The sequence below is a fragment of the Phlebotomus argentipes genome, unplaced genomic scaffold (genome assembly GCF_947086385.1).
Source record: "Phlebotomus argentipes unplaced genomic scaffold, Phlebotomus argentipes genome assembly contig_2, whole genome shotgun sequence".
Classification (NCBI taxonomy): domain Eukaryota; kingdom Metazoa; phylum Arthropoda; class Insecta; order Diptera; family Psychodidae; genus Phlebotomus; species Phlebotomus argentipes.
The window spans coordinates 6,584,041-6,599,221 of NW_026776162.1; the positions used below are offsets into that span (position 1 = coordinate 6,584,041).

The 15,181-nt window shown below is 35.1% G+C and overlaps 1 protein-coding gene across 10 annotated transcripts in view; it reads left to right on the forward strand.

The window, feature by feature from the left end:
* LOC132265039 (peripheral plasma membrane protein CASK) overlaps positions 1 to 15,181 on the forward strand; it is a 224,956-nt gene that overhangs the window by 21,245 nt on the left and 188,530 nt on the right. For all 10 annotated transcript variants that reach the window (XM_059765456.1, XM_059765459.1, XM_059765458.1 and 7 more), the window contains 3 exons: positions 4,112 to 4,217; positions 8,484 to 8,561; positions 8,658 to 8,839. In XM_059765456.1, coding sequence (XP_059621439.1) covers positions 4,112 to 4,217; positions 8,484 to 8,561; positions 8,658 to 8,839 — 366 coding nt within the window. The remainder of the gene's footprint in view (positions 1 to 4,111; positions 4,218 to 8,483; positions 8,562 to 8,657; positions 8,840 to 15,181) is intronic.

Here is a 15,181-nt window from a genome sequence, read left to right on the forward strand (position 1 = left end):
ACCATCATCGGAGTTTGTGATTCCAAAATAACCACTCACGTTCATTCAATTTAAATCCTAAATTGAGTGTCAAGGAGGTTTTAGATTGTGATTTCTCCGTTTGGGACATTAAAATAAATTGTGAGGAGGTTTCTTGGGTGTGTCGAGAGGCGGCAGAAGGGATGGTTAATTGGACGAAATGCTAAGGGATGCACAGACACACACACACACATATAGAGTTTGGTGGATTTTCTACCAACTTTCGTTTACATTATTCCATAAAGTTTCATAATATCAAATTTATTCACTCATTTTCCTGGGGTTAAGAAGCTCCTCCATGGAAGTTCCTCATTTAATCTTATGCGGTGCGCTGTTTTTGGGTAGCGGCGAAAGGATATTGAATTTTTCATGCATGTTGGGCTTCAGCATAAGGGTGTAATATGTCTCTGGTAAAATGGTGTTTTGTGTGTGTTGTCTGGGTTAAAGTAATGCGCTGTATTTTCTCCCTTAAAAAGCGCCGATAAAAGAGCTTTTTATCGGTCTAAAAAGGCATCACTTAAAATAAAACAGCTAAAGGACGACGGAATCATGCAAAAATTACCCCATTTTGCAGCGACACCCCTATTTATCTGACACACCGTAAATGGTTGAGAGTTTGTATGAGGAAATATATGAAAGTTGTCAAATATTTCATGAAAAATTACTCTATTTTTCCATGTCAAAAATTGATTCTGTTTTCCCAATGCGATTTTTGCGGAAATTTGGCGATTTCTTAGCCTTTCTCACTTCTAACCCAAGCAACACAGCGAATTAAAATAGTATGCTATCCGACCGTCTAGCAGCCATTCGCATTTATGCACCAAAGTCGAAAAGTACTACAAAAAGGTGCCCAAAAATTGGTCGGTTTTGGGTTATGAAGCATACATTTGTCGGTCATATAGAATATTCGCACGACTCGACTCCGACCGGGAAATAACACACACGATTAATGGTTGATCTTTGAAAATGGTACTTTAGAACAATTCTAGATAAAGCACAAATTGCGTAAAATCACAAACTAACCCATTTTCCCTAGGATTTTTCCGGGTGATCGAGGAATTAGGGATTTTTTTATGATGCTAATCAAACTGATAAATCGTAAGATTATTCTAGAAGTCGATAAATCGATTCCAGAACCTCCAATTAATTGCATTAATTGCATATGAAGCGCAAACGTTTTCCTGTGATTTCTTCGAAATGTGTTCAAAATGACTTCAGCATGACTGTTATTTTGCAGTCATTTGACCGTCAATGTTTGACCACGGCGCGACTCGAGAATGTTAGTGTAGTACATCTGTACAGTCTGATCATTTGGGAACGCAATTTTTATCCAAGATTCCCGGGAAAAGTAGGAAACATAACTTCCAAATTGTCTCCGAGCGCGAGAGTTTCAAATTTTGCTAAATTATTTGCCAAATGCATTTGCTCAATAATACTGAATTTGTGACTTTGCTTACTCAATCACATTTTCCGCAATACTCAGAAAATTCACATCGTTTCGTCAGAATGCGTTATTTGACTAAAAACTATACTAATTTACGTGTTGCTTTACAACTCTGTATTTTTTTTTCCACAAAATATGGCAATTTCAGCATAATTCCATTGAAGGAAAAATAATAATAATCACTGTGACATTATTTGGGTGTGGATAAATTCGCTTGAGAGCGTGTGGAGTGTGAGAAAATAGGATTTCGAAAAGCGACCTCTTTTTCTCAATTGTGTTTGCGTCAGCTAAACGCATTTTTGCACCCCCGGAAAAAGGCTCTTTTGTCAAATATAAATTGAAATCATTTATAGGAAATTTATTTGCATGGTCCTCTTCGGTGTTGGGCAAATAAAATGGCAGCTTTGTGCCATTCAGGTGACCCTCTGTCCGCGTGGCTTCTTGTGCAGGAACCGTACTTGTCTTATTTATGATTATGTCCTACAATTGTGCCGCTGCGTTCTCTCTCTTTTTTATCGCAAAATTATGGGAAATAAAAATTCAGCTATATATTCCAGAGGGGATGAAAGGCAGAGAGAGAGAGTGAGGGAAAATAGAAGAAATGAGTGTTGTTCTATTGTTTAAATTTTTTAAGTGTAGACAGACGGAGAAAAAGAGCGCACAGAAGATGAAGAAAGTTGAGAGGATGAAATTGGATTGAAACAAATTTCAAAGTATTTATCTGTGAGGTCACGTGTAGAAGTTTTCCCTTAAATTGACCCATTTATTCGTTAAATTTACTTTTTTACTGCTGTTGTTTCAAATGTGGTGAACCTAGAGAGACAGTGAGACAGAAGATAAGAAGAAGGTAGGAAAGTATCACCAAGGCAACATCAGAGTGTCATCAACAAGTGTTACGATTTTTTTTTCTTTGGCTTTCGAACATTTCTCACATCCAATTTTCTTTAACATTTATTGGCGGGATCTCTTAACACACGACGAGGGAATAAAATGATGTCAAATGGCGACGAGAGTGTTTGGATAAATTCACAACTATTTTGCGTGTTTTTTCTCAGACTTCTTCGATAACGATTACTTAAATCGCGGGGGGATATTAAGGGGGGATGGCAGTGTCGCTGGAGTTCCAGAGGAAATCCATTTTCATGCCATTTTGTCCATGCTGCCAAGGAGGTTTGGGAGGCAATTGGAATTGGTAAAGACACGTACATGTCAACCGTTTAACCCGGATGGCAAATTGGTTTGCGCTGAAATATTCATGGAAATTTTGTGCTAGACAACGTTTTTGTGGAGCTTCTTTCACAATCACCCATAAAATTCTACCTTATTTACGTGAGTTCGTCGTATTGGAAAATGACAAGCGACGGCGGCTGTTTAGTGAAGATCTCGGTGGTGAGATTAAAATTCTGTTCTCCCTTAAAGATGTGTAGATATGTATATAATTCTATTATCCTTTCTCTGAATTGCTTGGCGGGAAAATAATACACAAGTTAAGCCATCTGTTTGTCGAATGGAGAGAAGATGCAGCAGAAACAAAGTCACTTTCTATAAGCCTTTTGAAGGGTGCATAATATTATGTTGACGCTGCAAATCGCACTGGGTTAAATTGGCAAAAAGGATGAAGAGGATGATCATGTTTACACATATATTTCTGCTTCTGATCTGTGCATATTTTGCGGTCATTCCTCTTCTAACTATTTTCCATCAGATGGTCTATTTATTTCCCCATGGACAAGAGTTCTCTCTTTGCGATATGCTTCAAAGATTTCACTGAGAGTTGTTTGGTAAACATTTCTGTTTTTCAGCGCTTTCAGATTACATTCTAGTACTTTCTGTATTTAGGAGAGAGCGGGGGAGATTTATAGGGTGGAATAAAACCACTGCGCAATCAAAGGTCTCTTTAGGCTACATTCACACGGATGTTTTTGCGGGAGAACTTATTTTAGAGTGGGGCAGCTTTGAACACCGCCTTTTTCGAACGGAAAATTGAGATGAAACTACGTATTTCCACTATTTTCAATTTAATAGCGCTATAAGAGTTTGATAACTTGCTGATTTTCTTTCATTTTATTCATGGTGTTCTTGGAAGAATGGGAAAAAATGAATTTTTCTTTAAATGTGTCTGTGCTAATGTGTCTCCGGTAAATTCTACAATGAAAAATCTTAGATTTTGGCACTGAAATAATGTTTTTCAGTTACATAAAGGCTTTCTTTATCATTTCTTTAGGATTAAACACTAAGAATAACTGAAATCTTGACTGAAACATAGAAAGTCCGAATGTGCCCCGCGGTGGGGCAGTTTTGTACAAAATACCGTGGAAAACTCTTGTATTTTTAGTGGTTGAATAGAGTTTCCCTCCAACGTTTCATCTTTTATGTATTTGAATTGAAAATTGATATGAATATTTCGCCCCAAACTGCCCCACTCTCCCCTATATTGCAGGAAGAAATTTAAAAATAAATCATTACCAAGAAAATTCTATTTATACACTTCGAAGAATATTAAATAAATTATGTTCACAACTTTGTTAACTTCTCTTGTTGTTTTGCAATTCAAACAAGAATGATTTTTCCAAAAAAAAAGAATCTCAATATAGCTAATGAATGAGGCATATTTGTGCAAATTTACATTTGTTCTTTATATATTTGCAGATCTGAAGCGAGAAGCAACGATTTGCCACATGCTAAAGCATCCACATATTGTTGAATTACTGGAAACATACAGCTCCGAAGGAATGCTCTACATGGTCTTTGAGTTGTGAGTATTTTTGCCTTTTCTTTCTTTCTTTTGAGAGGGAATTTTTTAATAGATCCGCAATATTGGCAAATTCTTCTCCCCTTATCAATATGGCAATAAAATGTATAGAATGTGGGTGAAATTGGCGGAAAAGGCGCGGGGCAAAAGTAGTCAAAAAGCCCTTCAAAAGAGCACATACGTGCACAGAATGTACAAGTTTTTCGGGGATTTCTCTGTATATAAATAAATTTCTTCCACACTTAATGTGAAAATTCATATATAGTTGGGAGTTCCTTTTTGGGGGTTTGAAATCAAAACTTGACTTTTCACTTCTTTTCTTCGACTTCTAGCGTGTCTCTTTCGTATTAATATCACACACACAATAAGAAACTTCCACTCGTTTAAATTATATTAAAAAAAGAGAGGAAAAATTTCTTCCCCAAGTCAATAATGTGAAATACGAAGTTTGATATGGAAAATATGTATGGCTGATATGTAATGTGATGGGTGGAAATTTGAAGATTTTAGCCTTATATATAAATTTGTGCCATTTGCCGTCTGCCTCTCCTGTTGATGTTGATGTCATTGGCTTCGAAACTTACCGATGCGTGTGATACGATAAAACCCTTATAGGCAAAAAGGGATCGGATGGGCGGTAAATGATGTGGTGGGCACGAGGATAGAAAATTTGATGGGGCACCTAAGAGAGCGGGGAGGGTTTTATTGGGGAGTTGATTTAATTGACTACATATATGTATATATTAAGGGGGAAGTCAGAAGGCGGTTTTTGAGGAAACTTATAATGTTTTCTAATCAAAAAATCAATTATGATTTGAGTAAAATTATCAAAAAAATTATTATTTTCCCAAGTTAAATTGCAAAATGATCAAATTTTCAATAAAATAATTTTAAAAAATGATTATTTTCCCAAGAAAATTACAAAATAATCAAAATAATAAAATTCTGAATAAAAAAGTTAAAAAAGGGTTTTTCCAAGTAAATTACAAAAGAAATAAAATTTTCAAAAAAATTTAAAAATATATTTCCCAAGAAGAATTACAAAATAATCAAAATTTTAATAAAATAATTAAAAAACAGGATTTTTTCCCAAGGAAAATTACAAATTATTCAAAATAATCAAATTCAGAATTTAATAATCAAAAAAAAAATTATTACTTTCCCAAATAAAATTACAAAATAATCAGAATGTGTATGAAATAAATAATTTTTATCCAAATATTCAGAAAATAAACAAAAAATAATCAAAATTTTAGTAATAATCAAGAAATCATAAAGAAAAAACGATTGAATAATCACAAAGTGAATGGTCTTAATTTGCGACTGACTACCCTCTTGATATATCAATATAAACATAGAATTTTCAGGGTTGAAAAAGTATTGTGGATGAAAATGAAAAACCTCTTCATGGGAAAACAATATGCGCTGCCGGTGAGAATTTTCCATCATTCTCCGGGTGACATTTGAGGCGTCAACAGTTTGCGTGGGAAAAAGGGAGGAAAGATGATGAAAATTTGCTTGCTCAAGTGTGGCATGTAATGGTTGAATTTTTGGGAAAATTCACTTAACCGCAAGGATTGCCGGAAATGATGGGGATGGGCGGACACTTCTTCGTCTTGTCATGTCTTCCGGGATGGTAACACATGTTACAATCACATTTTCACTTACGATGCTGACGCTGTGTGAGTGTGTGAGGATGTGAAAAATGAGATATTCACGGAAATAAATGGATGAAAAAAAGAGAGATTGCAGAGTGGCTTAATACCATCATCAAAATAATAAATAGCCCAGCAATTCACGTACCAGAAATACGCTGCACAACATCATGAAGAGCGCAGAAGGAGAGAGAAAAGGGACAATGCCATCTATCCAATTGCCAACATATTGCGTTGAGCATCTTTGGAACATATTTGCACTTAATAATTTCAATTGGTTCAAATGTGGATGAGACAAATGGGGAGATATTTTACTTCATTCGTCTATTATTCATTTGAATTCGAATGGCACGTGATATATGATCAAGCAAATTAATTGGAATTGAATTATAATTAATTCAATTTTTCACATTTATGTGGAAACAGAATTAATGATGAATCTGTGCGGAATATTGAATCAATTCCTATTCAAACTGAAGGGTGTTAAAATTCAAACATGTAAAAATTAATCATTCTAAAAGAATAAGGAAAAACAGCTTTTAAAATTCTTGCTAAAACAGTGTTAACGACTTTAAAGCGATTCCAAATCGTGTAAAAGAAAGAAAATTGTGAAATTTGCCTAAATGATTATGTGACGAATTACGGATGGATTTAGTGAATATTTTGCATTTTAGCACACCAATTCTTATCAATGCATCAATTCATGCGATAAACATTGCTATTCTAATCTTTTGATGCTAAAGAAACACCGAAAATCGTGCTAAGAACGAACGTAACCTCAAAAATAGTCATTTGGACTTGGAAATGTTTCTTTAAAATACTTTCTGGATGATTTTGACTCGGAATCAGCATTTTTGAGTTCATTGGCAAATCATAAAAGATGATTTAATCATCTATAAAGCTTCGAATGATGACGTAGTGATATTTTTGAGGTTATGGTCGGAAAAGACACTGAAAAAAGCTGTTTAAGTGAATTTTTACAAAAATATCGCATGAAAACCAAAGAGATTTGTAGTAATTTGAAAAATTTGTATAGATCAAGGTCATTTTAAGATAACACATTCAAGTGTTACAAATTGGCTTAACACACATGAACAAGAATTGCAAATAACACAAGTAGTGAAATTTAACTTTACTTTCTTGTGTGTCTTAGAATATTAAGGAGTATTTTAAACTATCAATCATACTTCTTTAACATTCCTCAATTTTACTGGGAATTGATAGTGTAAAATATATAAGAAAAATGCGACAGTTTTGCTGAAATACAGTGAATTCTTTGAATTGTGAAAGCAGAACTCTAATTTTACATTATTTTAATTCTTTGACTCCACTTTGAGGATCTTTGGAGGGTCCTTGGAGGGTCCTTAAAGGGTTGACCGTATGATTTTTGTCCTTCTGAACTTGTTCAATTTGAGTGCTGCGCGAGAGGCTATTCATGTAATTTAAAAGCAGCGGCGCTTGTTCAGGACTTGTGAAATAGTTGCTGCGAAGGGCGCTTGGAAACGGTCTCAAATCTGGGTGTGTAAGGGATGGAAAAAAGGGAGCTTTGCCAGCGACACTTTTGTGCCTGAAGACTCGTGTGTTGTGTTGGGGCTTTATTGACTGGCAGAGTTTTGTGTGCGATGAAGGTGAGCGAATGGTTGAAGCGCGGAGAATATTGGAGCTTCTGTCCGTGTAATATGACTGTTTTTTATCTGTTTTTGTGTACTCTTTTTGCCGATGCACTGCGGAATTCCAACCGGGAGAATATTCAGAGACAGAGAGACTTGTTGAGGCAGACTTCCTCCTGTTTGGGTTTTATTTTTCCACTCCTGACCGTCAGAGTTGGATTGCGAAATTTTTCATTTGATCTCACCAAGGGGGAGAAAATATGCCTTAAATTTCTGTGCAACACTTTCAAACACTTCCAAATTTGCCTGAAACTTCTAGAACACAAAATTTTCAGTCTGTTTCCACATTAATTCCCAAATTATAATGAATCTCTTAACTTCCATTCGATATTTCTGTAAGAATCGACTTAAAATCGCCTGTTTTTGGACATCTTTTCTGATCATAACCTCAAAAATATCACTAAAAGAGCTTTTAGAACTTTATTTGAAAGTTTTCTAACTCACAAAATCATCTCTTATGACTTGCCAATGATCTTAAAATTGCTGATTCTTCGTCAAAATTGTCCAGAAAGTTGTCTAAATGGGCATTTTCCAAGTTCAAATGACTATTTTTGAGGTTATGTTCAATCTCAGCACAATTTGCAGTGTTTCTTGGCGTCAAAGGATCAAGAAAGCATGAAAATTGGTTGAAAATGCCTCATTTTGCCAAGAACTAGCAGAATTATTCACTAAATCTGTTCTTGATTTGTTACATAACCTAGAAAAAAGATTTTTACGTTTGTTTCTGCGTGAAAATCGAAGGAAATTCAGAGAATCTGGATGATTTGTTGGAATATTTTGTTGGTTTTTCAACACTTCCGATTCTTAAGTATTTCTGCTGAGTTGTTCACCACTTCTGACTGCATTATCTCCCCCTTGGATCTCACAGAGGGCAGAGGCCAAATATGTATAGTTGGGGTGTGCATATATTGAGAGAATGACGGGGTGCAATTCTGTCTTTCTAGCATGGAGGGCTCGGACATATGCTTTGAGGTGGTGCGACGCGCAGTGGCGGGATTTGTCTACAGCGAAGCCGTGGCATGGTAAAAATTTAATGAATTTTCCACTGTCTGTGCGTAATTGGCGGAGCTTTTTTACCATTGATATCCGTCTATTTGTTTGCTGTGTGTGTTTTTCAGTCACTACATGAGGCAAATACTGGAGGCGCTGCGCTATTGTCATGAGAATGACATTCTTCATCGCGATGTGAGGCCAGCGTGCGCCCTGTTGGCCACTGTGGACAATTCAGCACCCGTGAAATTGGGTGGCTTCGGCACGGCCGTGCAATTGCCCAATGGGAGGGAATTTGTTGAAACACGCGGTAAGTAATTGCATTACTTTCGTCACACTTTTGCCACCCCCTGAAAAACACAGGGAGAGAGAGTGTGAAGTTATGGTTTTGATTTTGAAGTGTAGAAATTGACAAAGTGTCTCATAGTTTGTTTGCTGAATGTGTGATTATGTCATCCAGAATCATCCCAACATTATAATATTTCACACGGATGCACTTTCACAACCACCTTTGATCTTGTTGCTCTCTCTCTCAACAAACTTCCATTCGCATCACTTTTATTTTACATTCCATTTCACTTTGAACTTTGAATTGCGCCTGTGTGTGTGTGTGTTAGTCACTTCTGAGTGTGCTCAATTTGAGCTGGGCGAAAAGCCTTATCTGTGATCGCGCAAAAAGTCAAAAGTCGCAAAATCGATTAAAATGACATCAGGGAGGCTGATTATGACGAAAAATGGGGGTCATTTTTTGTTTTCTCTTTGGGTTCCGTCCCTCCGTCGGTCGGTCCAGGTTAAGTCTTGCTGCCGCTTGAACTTAGTAGTGTCAAATGTCCGTCCGCCATTTTGAACATCCCCAAAAACGTTTTACTCATTTGTTCAGCCTCTATAGCGTGGATCTGATCCAAATTCCAGTATGTTATAGCTAGTCTTAAGACCTTTCCAACGATTCACCGCTTAAAGACCTAGGTCCTTCAGGACCCTAGATATTATGGTCTAAATTGTGAAACCTTAAATGGCCTTAACTTCGGTTCTATTTATCCGATCTGAGTAATTTTGTATTCATTGGAAAGATCTCATAAAATGCCATCTTCTACCTAAATATTATAACTTGGTAGGACTACCGCTATGAACGCTAAAGCCAAAAAAACGATTTTTAAAATCTTAAAATTAAATATCTTGAAAACTAGACTGTGGATTTTCTTTAAATTTTAGTATGTTGTAGTTCATGTCAGAACGTCTCTAAAAATAGTTAATAACTTTTTATTAAAATAATAGAACCGAAGTTATGGCAGTTTAAAGTTTTGATTTTGTATGTATTGTAACTTCGGTTCTATTTATCCGATTTTAATAGTTTTAGGCTCGTTGGAAAGTTCTAGCAAAAATCTACACGTATTTAGATTAATAGAAGTTTGTCTGACCACTGCTAGGGGCGCTAGTGTCATTAATAAAATTTTAAAAGAATTTTGTCAAAATGTTTTATTACTTTTTTAGTCCAGATTGTGTCGTTTCCAAAAAGTGATCATACTTTTTTGTCAATGCCATAGAACCAGAGCTATGGAGGTTTGAAATTTTTGTTTTAAAATCGGTTTTGTCGCCCAGCTCACTCTTCAGCTAACCTTGGCGTTTGCTTATCACGTCCTTTTTGTCCTGCTGTTGTTATTCTGCCCAAGCAAGTGAGGATGAGTTTGTGTGAATTGCATATGAATGGGAGGAAAAAATTCATTTGATTGAATTTTCCATGTCCTTTGGCTACAAATTCATTCTCTCGTTCTTCATTACAATTCACAAATTGCATTTTTTTTACACACTCAATTGTACACACAAAACTACACACACAGTGTCATTTCATTTTGCAATCTCATTTTGCCGCGGAGAAAGAGATGAAGTACAAATGTTAATTCCTTTGACTGTCTCGGGAATTAATTGCATGCTTTCACTGAAGAGAATTCTCGCGTGCAGAGCAATTGATTATTGATTAAAGCATTTGATGATATCTGTGGAATACAATTCAATTACACTTGTCAGATACATAATAAATAATTTAACACATAATTTCAGGAATGTTTGCTAATAAATGAATAATAACTAATCAATTATCGAGACAATTCCACTGATAATTTGTTATTAAGTTCACGAGAAATTTATATTCCAAATAAAGAGGTGTGATTTTAGAATATTTTCAAATGAATACATTTTTAAAAAGTTTTTAGCCTTTTTTCTAGGACATTTAGCAATTCATATTCAGACAATTTTCATTTTTTGCAAAAAAAATGGTTTTTTTTAATATCTTTCGGCGCATATTAATAAAAATTGAGTGGAAAATTATGGAACTGATTAAAATGTGCATGAAAAATTGTAATAAGTTGATTTTTGTGAATTTTTGAGCAAAAATGCATGCGAAAAAGGAATTAAAATAGCTTTTAAATACTAATTTTGAGATAAATTCAGCATGATTGAATTTTCAACTTGTTTTCCTGGGTAAAAAGGGTGTTTTTGCACCTTTTTTAAAGCCTTCAATTCTCCTGTCAAACTGCGAGAAATGCGAGACTTTTGAGAAATGTTCAGAAACAAACACAGAGCTTTTCAGTTGTTGCTGAAAATTGTAATAATTTTCCTAAAATTCATTTTACAAACGTCACTTTCAGTGTGGGAAACATTTTAGTTGACTTCCTTCTAATTACAATTTGTAATAATAATAAATATTCAAGAGGTGAAAAAATGGTTGCATGAATCAAAGAGTGGATGAAGAAAATTAGAAAAATTACTTGTGAATCTATTACTTTTCCCTAGTTTTTTTTCTCTCTATTTGTTTTTTGTGCAGAGCAAAACTTTTTCTCCTTTTTCATTAAAACATCCACAGTATGTTAAGGGTAAAAGACATGTCAGAAGCACACATTTTCCCTGGTTTTCCCGTGAGCTTTTTTTTTTTTACCTCGTCATTCGCAAGTGAATCAAATATTGCACATTCGCAAGTCGTTATTTGCCTTTTTCCACTGCTGATCAGCAAATGTTCGTCCCGTATTGGGAAAACGTGTGCAGAGCGTTTTTGCCCGCGAGTGAATTTGATGATTAAATGACGATTAAGTTGCAAGTTTGATTGAATTTGATTTTAATTTGGCCAATGGCAATATCAAGGCGAACAGAGCGCGATGCACAATTGATGAATGGGCGAGTGGAGTGAATGCATTTATTGGATGTGGGATTCGCATTATTAGTAATTAAATGCTTATGTTTCCAGTGCTTTAATTGTTTTCTGCGTGTTCTTGCTTAAAGCGGTCTTTCATGGCGCTATTTTGTGTGACAAAGTAAATAATGGACTTGTCAACAGAATCCAATTAAATTTTAATTGAAATGTTGTTCATTTTAGTCATGCCCGTGCGTTGTGTGTCCTAATAGGGATTTTTACATACTTTTTTTTTCTCCATCACCACCTCATGGGGAGTTGATTGGTGTAGAAAGGGCCGGTTTTTTTTCTATGTGGAAAACTATAACGTGGAAAGCTGTGTATTACACGGGGTGAAAAAAAAAACTACAAAACATGGGAGAAAATGAGAATCATTCGTTCCAAATGGAAATTGATTATTTGCGGGGGATTTTCGTTGTTGAAAATTGCTTCAAGTTGCTCAATTGGACGCTTTTCCCGCAGTTGGTAAATGGAATTCCACAGGGTTTTACATGTCGACGGGTGAATGGAAAACTATGAAAATGTTTTGTGAATTAAAAGTAGAATTTTAATTGTTTACGCTGTGCAATTTTTCTAAGAAAATTGCCTCAAAAATTGCAATCAAACACATAAAATGCATTTTCAGAAAATATTTTTTGGTTTTCAAGATTATCCTAAAATCTTTTTTAGACTTTGAATGGATATTTCTCATATTTTTTTTTAATTTTTTCACTTGAAAACTGTAAAGAAAAATTCAAGTCAACGGATAAAATCGACTTTTATCGAGTAATATTTTCAGATTTTCCATTAAATTTAGCTACAATTAATTAGTCAGTAAAAAATCAATATGGTCGGTAAAAAAAATATTTTGGTCATTTAAAAGTCAATAAAACTGCAGTTTAGTTAGTTAAAAAAGTATCTGTAAGAAAACAGTTTGGTCAGTATATTTGCTGTACTGATCGAATGAATTTTTTTTTACTGACAGAACTACATTTTTACTGACCAAATTAATTTTTTTACTGACCAAAACTGCATTTTTACTGACCAAATTAATTTTTTTACTGACCAAAACTGCATTTTTACTGACCAAATTAATTTTTTTACTGACCAAAACTGCATTTTTACTGACCAAATTAATTTTTTTATTGACCGAACTGCATTTTTACTGACCAACTTCATTTTTTTTACTGACAAAACTGCATTTTTACTGACAAAATTAATTGTTTTATTTACAGAACTGCATTTTTACTGACAAAATTAATTGTTTTATTTACAGAACTGCATTTTTACTGACCAAAACAATATTTTTACTGACAAAACTGCATTTTTACTGACCAAATTAATTTTTTTACCGACAAAACTGCATTTTTAGTGACCAAAACAATATTTTAACTGTTCCAAACATGTTTGTCATTAATTTTGCCATATTTTAGTCAAGAATCCCAAAAAATACCAATGAAATCAACTAAAATACTTACAAAATAAAAAATACAGAGCAATATTTGCTCTTTAACGGACGATTTGAAGGCGTTTTAAGTGTTTTGAAGTAAGATTTTGAACTCGCTCAGCTGGAAAATGGGGATTTTGACTTTTGATAGTTTTCGAGGCACCCGTCGATGTTGATTTGAGTATTTGAGTCTGGGAAGCATGTGGGAGAAATTGTGTTATTGGAGAAATGCGGTGTAAGAAATGACTTTGTTGCCCACACAGAATTGTTGTGTGAATGGAGAGATTAATTTAATTTCCCCTTTACTTGCCAAAGTAGAGTTTAAAGAAAAAAAGCATCCTTAACTTTACACCAAGACTCTTATTGAATTGCAACAGTGTGAAAGAGAGAGAAAAGACGGAATTTCTGGTTAAATCGTATCAGTTTGGAGAAATTTAGTTTGGAGGGATTAAATTTTCTCAGGGGTGGAAAAACTTTTTGAGTGAGTGTTGAGTTGATTGAAATCCGATTAATTGGATAGAAATTCGTTTGATGGAATTTTCTTCGTGTTTTCTGTGATGAAAAGAATCTCATTTTCCTTCCTTGATTTTTTTTTCTCTTCTCCTTTATCTTCGCCACTCATCTTTCATGGGGGGTGGTTTTCTTATTGGGCGTCTTAGCGAAAGTATGGAAGATGATGACTCTTGCTAATTTCTTTTCTCTCGCCTTGGTGTATAACAATAAATGGAAAATAGGTCGTCAATTTGGCAAATTACACAAGAGAGAGAAGAGTTTTTTGCGTGGAAGGGCGAGAAATTGATCGTGAATAACTTTTGTGACATCTTTTCCATATAAAATTTCCCTTAGTCCATGGGAAAAGTATGAAGAATGACGAGAGATTGTAATGCCGCGTCTGAAGAGGATGAAAAGATTGCGAAGTGGATGATTTGCCAACACCCGAGGGTGTGTGAAAGATTGCTTTATATTTATCTGCCCAAAAACTCATGCGGTTTTTCGGAAAATTGTTGCGAGAAAATGTGTCTTCGAGAAGCATTTCTCTAGATGATGATTTTCTTCACGTGATCCTTTTTGCGTTATAATTACACTTCTCGAATTAGCAAGATTGTCAGAGATTTGAGATGACATGGAAATTAAATTAATCACGAAGGAATTTCTCCCTCCGAGTTCGTGGCGATCCATTAGACAAGCCAAAGATGTATTGATACAAAGGGCGTATTTCCTTGGGTATACTCAATCATCTTGTAATCTAGGAAGTATTATGGCATCTGAAGACAGAGATGGAGAGTGAGAGAGAGAGAGAGGAAGGCTAAAGCTGCACAATGTCGACGTCTTAATGCATTAAGAGTACTGGAATACTCGTCTCAATCTTAATCTTTCGCAAATTGCGTTCAATAATTGTCAAATTGCTAAAACCAATGCAATTTCTGTTGTGCCTTTAAATGTAGAAATGAGGAAAAAATGGGGGAAAATCCAATCATTTTGCTAAATCCTTATCGAAAACAAGTCAAGATGCAATCTAGACAGTTGTACACCAACTTTTACCCTTTCCAAAGCATCAATTTTGTCGCAAATCTGCCGAAAAATGACACTTTTGTGAGTAATTTTAGTGTCATTTTCAATTGACAATTCGAACGTCGACGACTCTCTGACGACTCCATAGAAGAGTCGGACGACAGCGAAAAACTGACTACAAAGAACACAGAAAGACTTCGGAATGACTAGTCGTTGCGACTCTACGCCGCGACTTCGTTACGACTCCTTTCCGACTGTCATGCGACTCTCTTATTATGCTTGAAATTGACGCCATCTTGTCATATATGAATATAATTCAAAATTGAATGATTTAAGTTGTGTTCTTTATGGTGAAAACACAGCTTTTGTCATTGGACAATTGTTTTAGGTCATCTCTTTCTTCCCCACGCGAATCGTATATTTTCCTTCCTGCTCACGACATTTCTATGTCGAGTGTGTGCCTGCAGATTTTACGTTGGGCAACCCGCACTGAATTTGAGTTTGACGTGTCTGACAATGCGCTTGCTGTC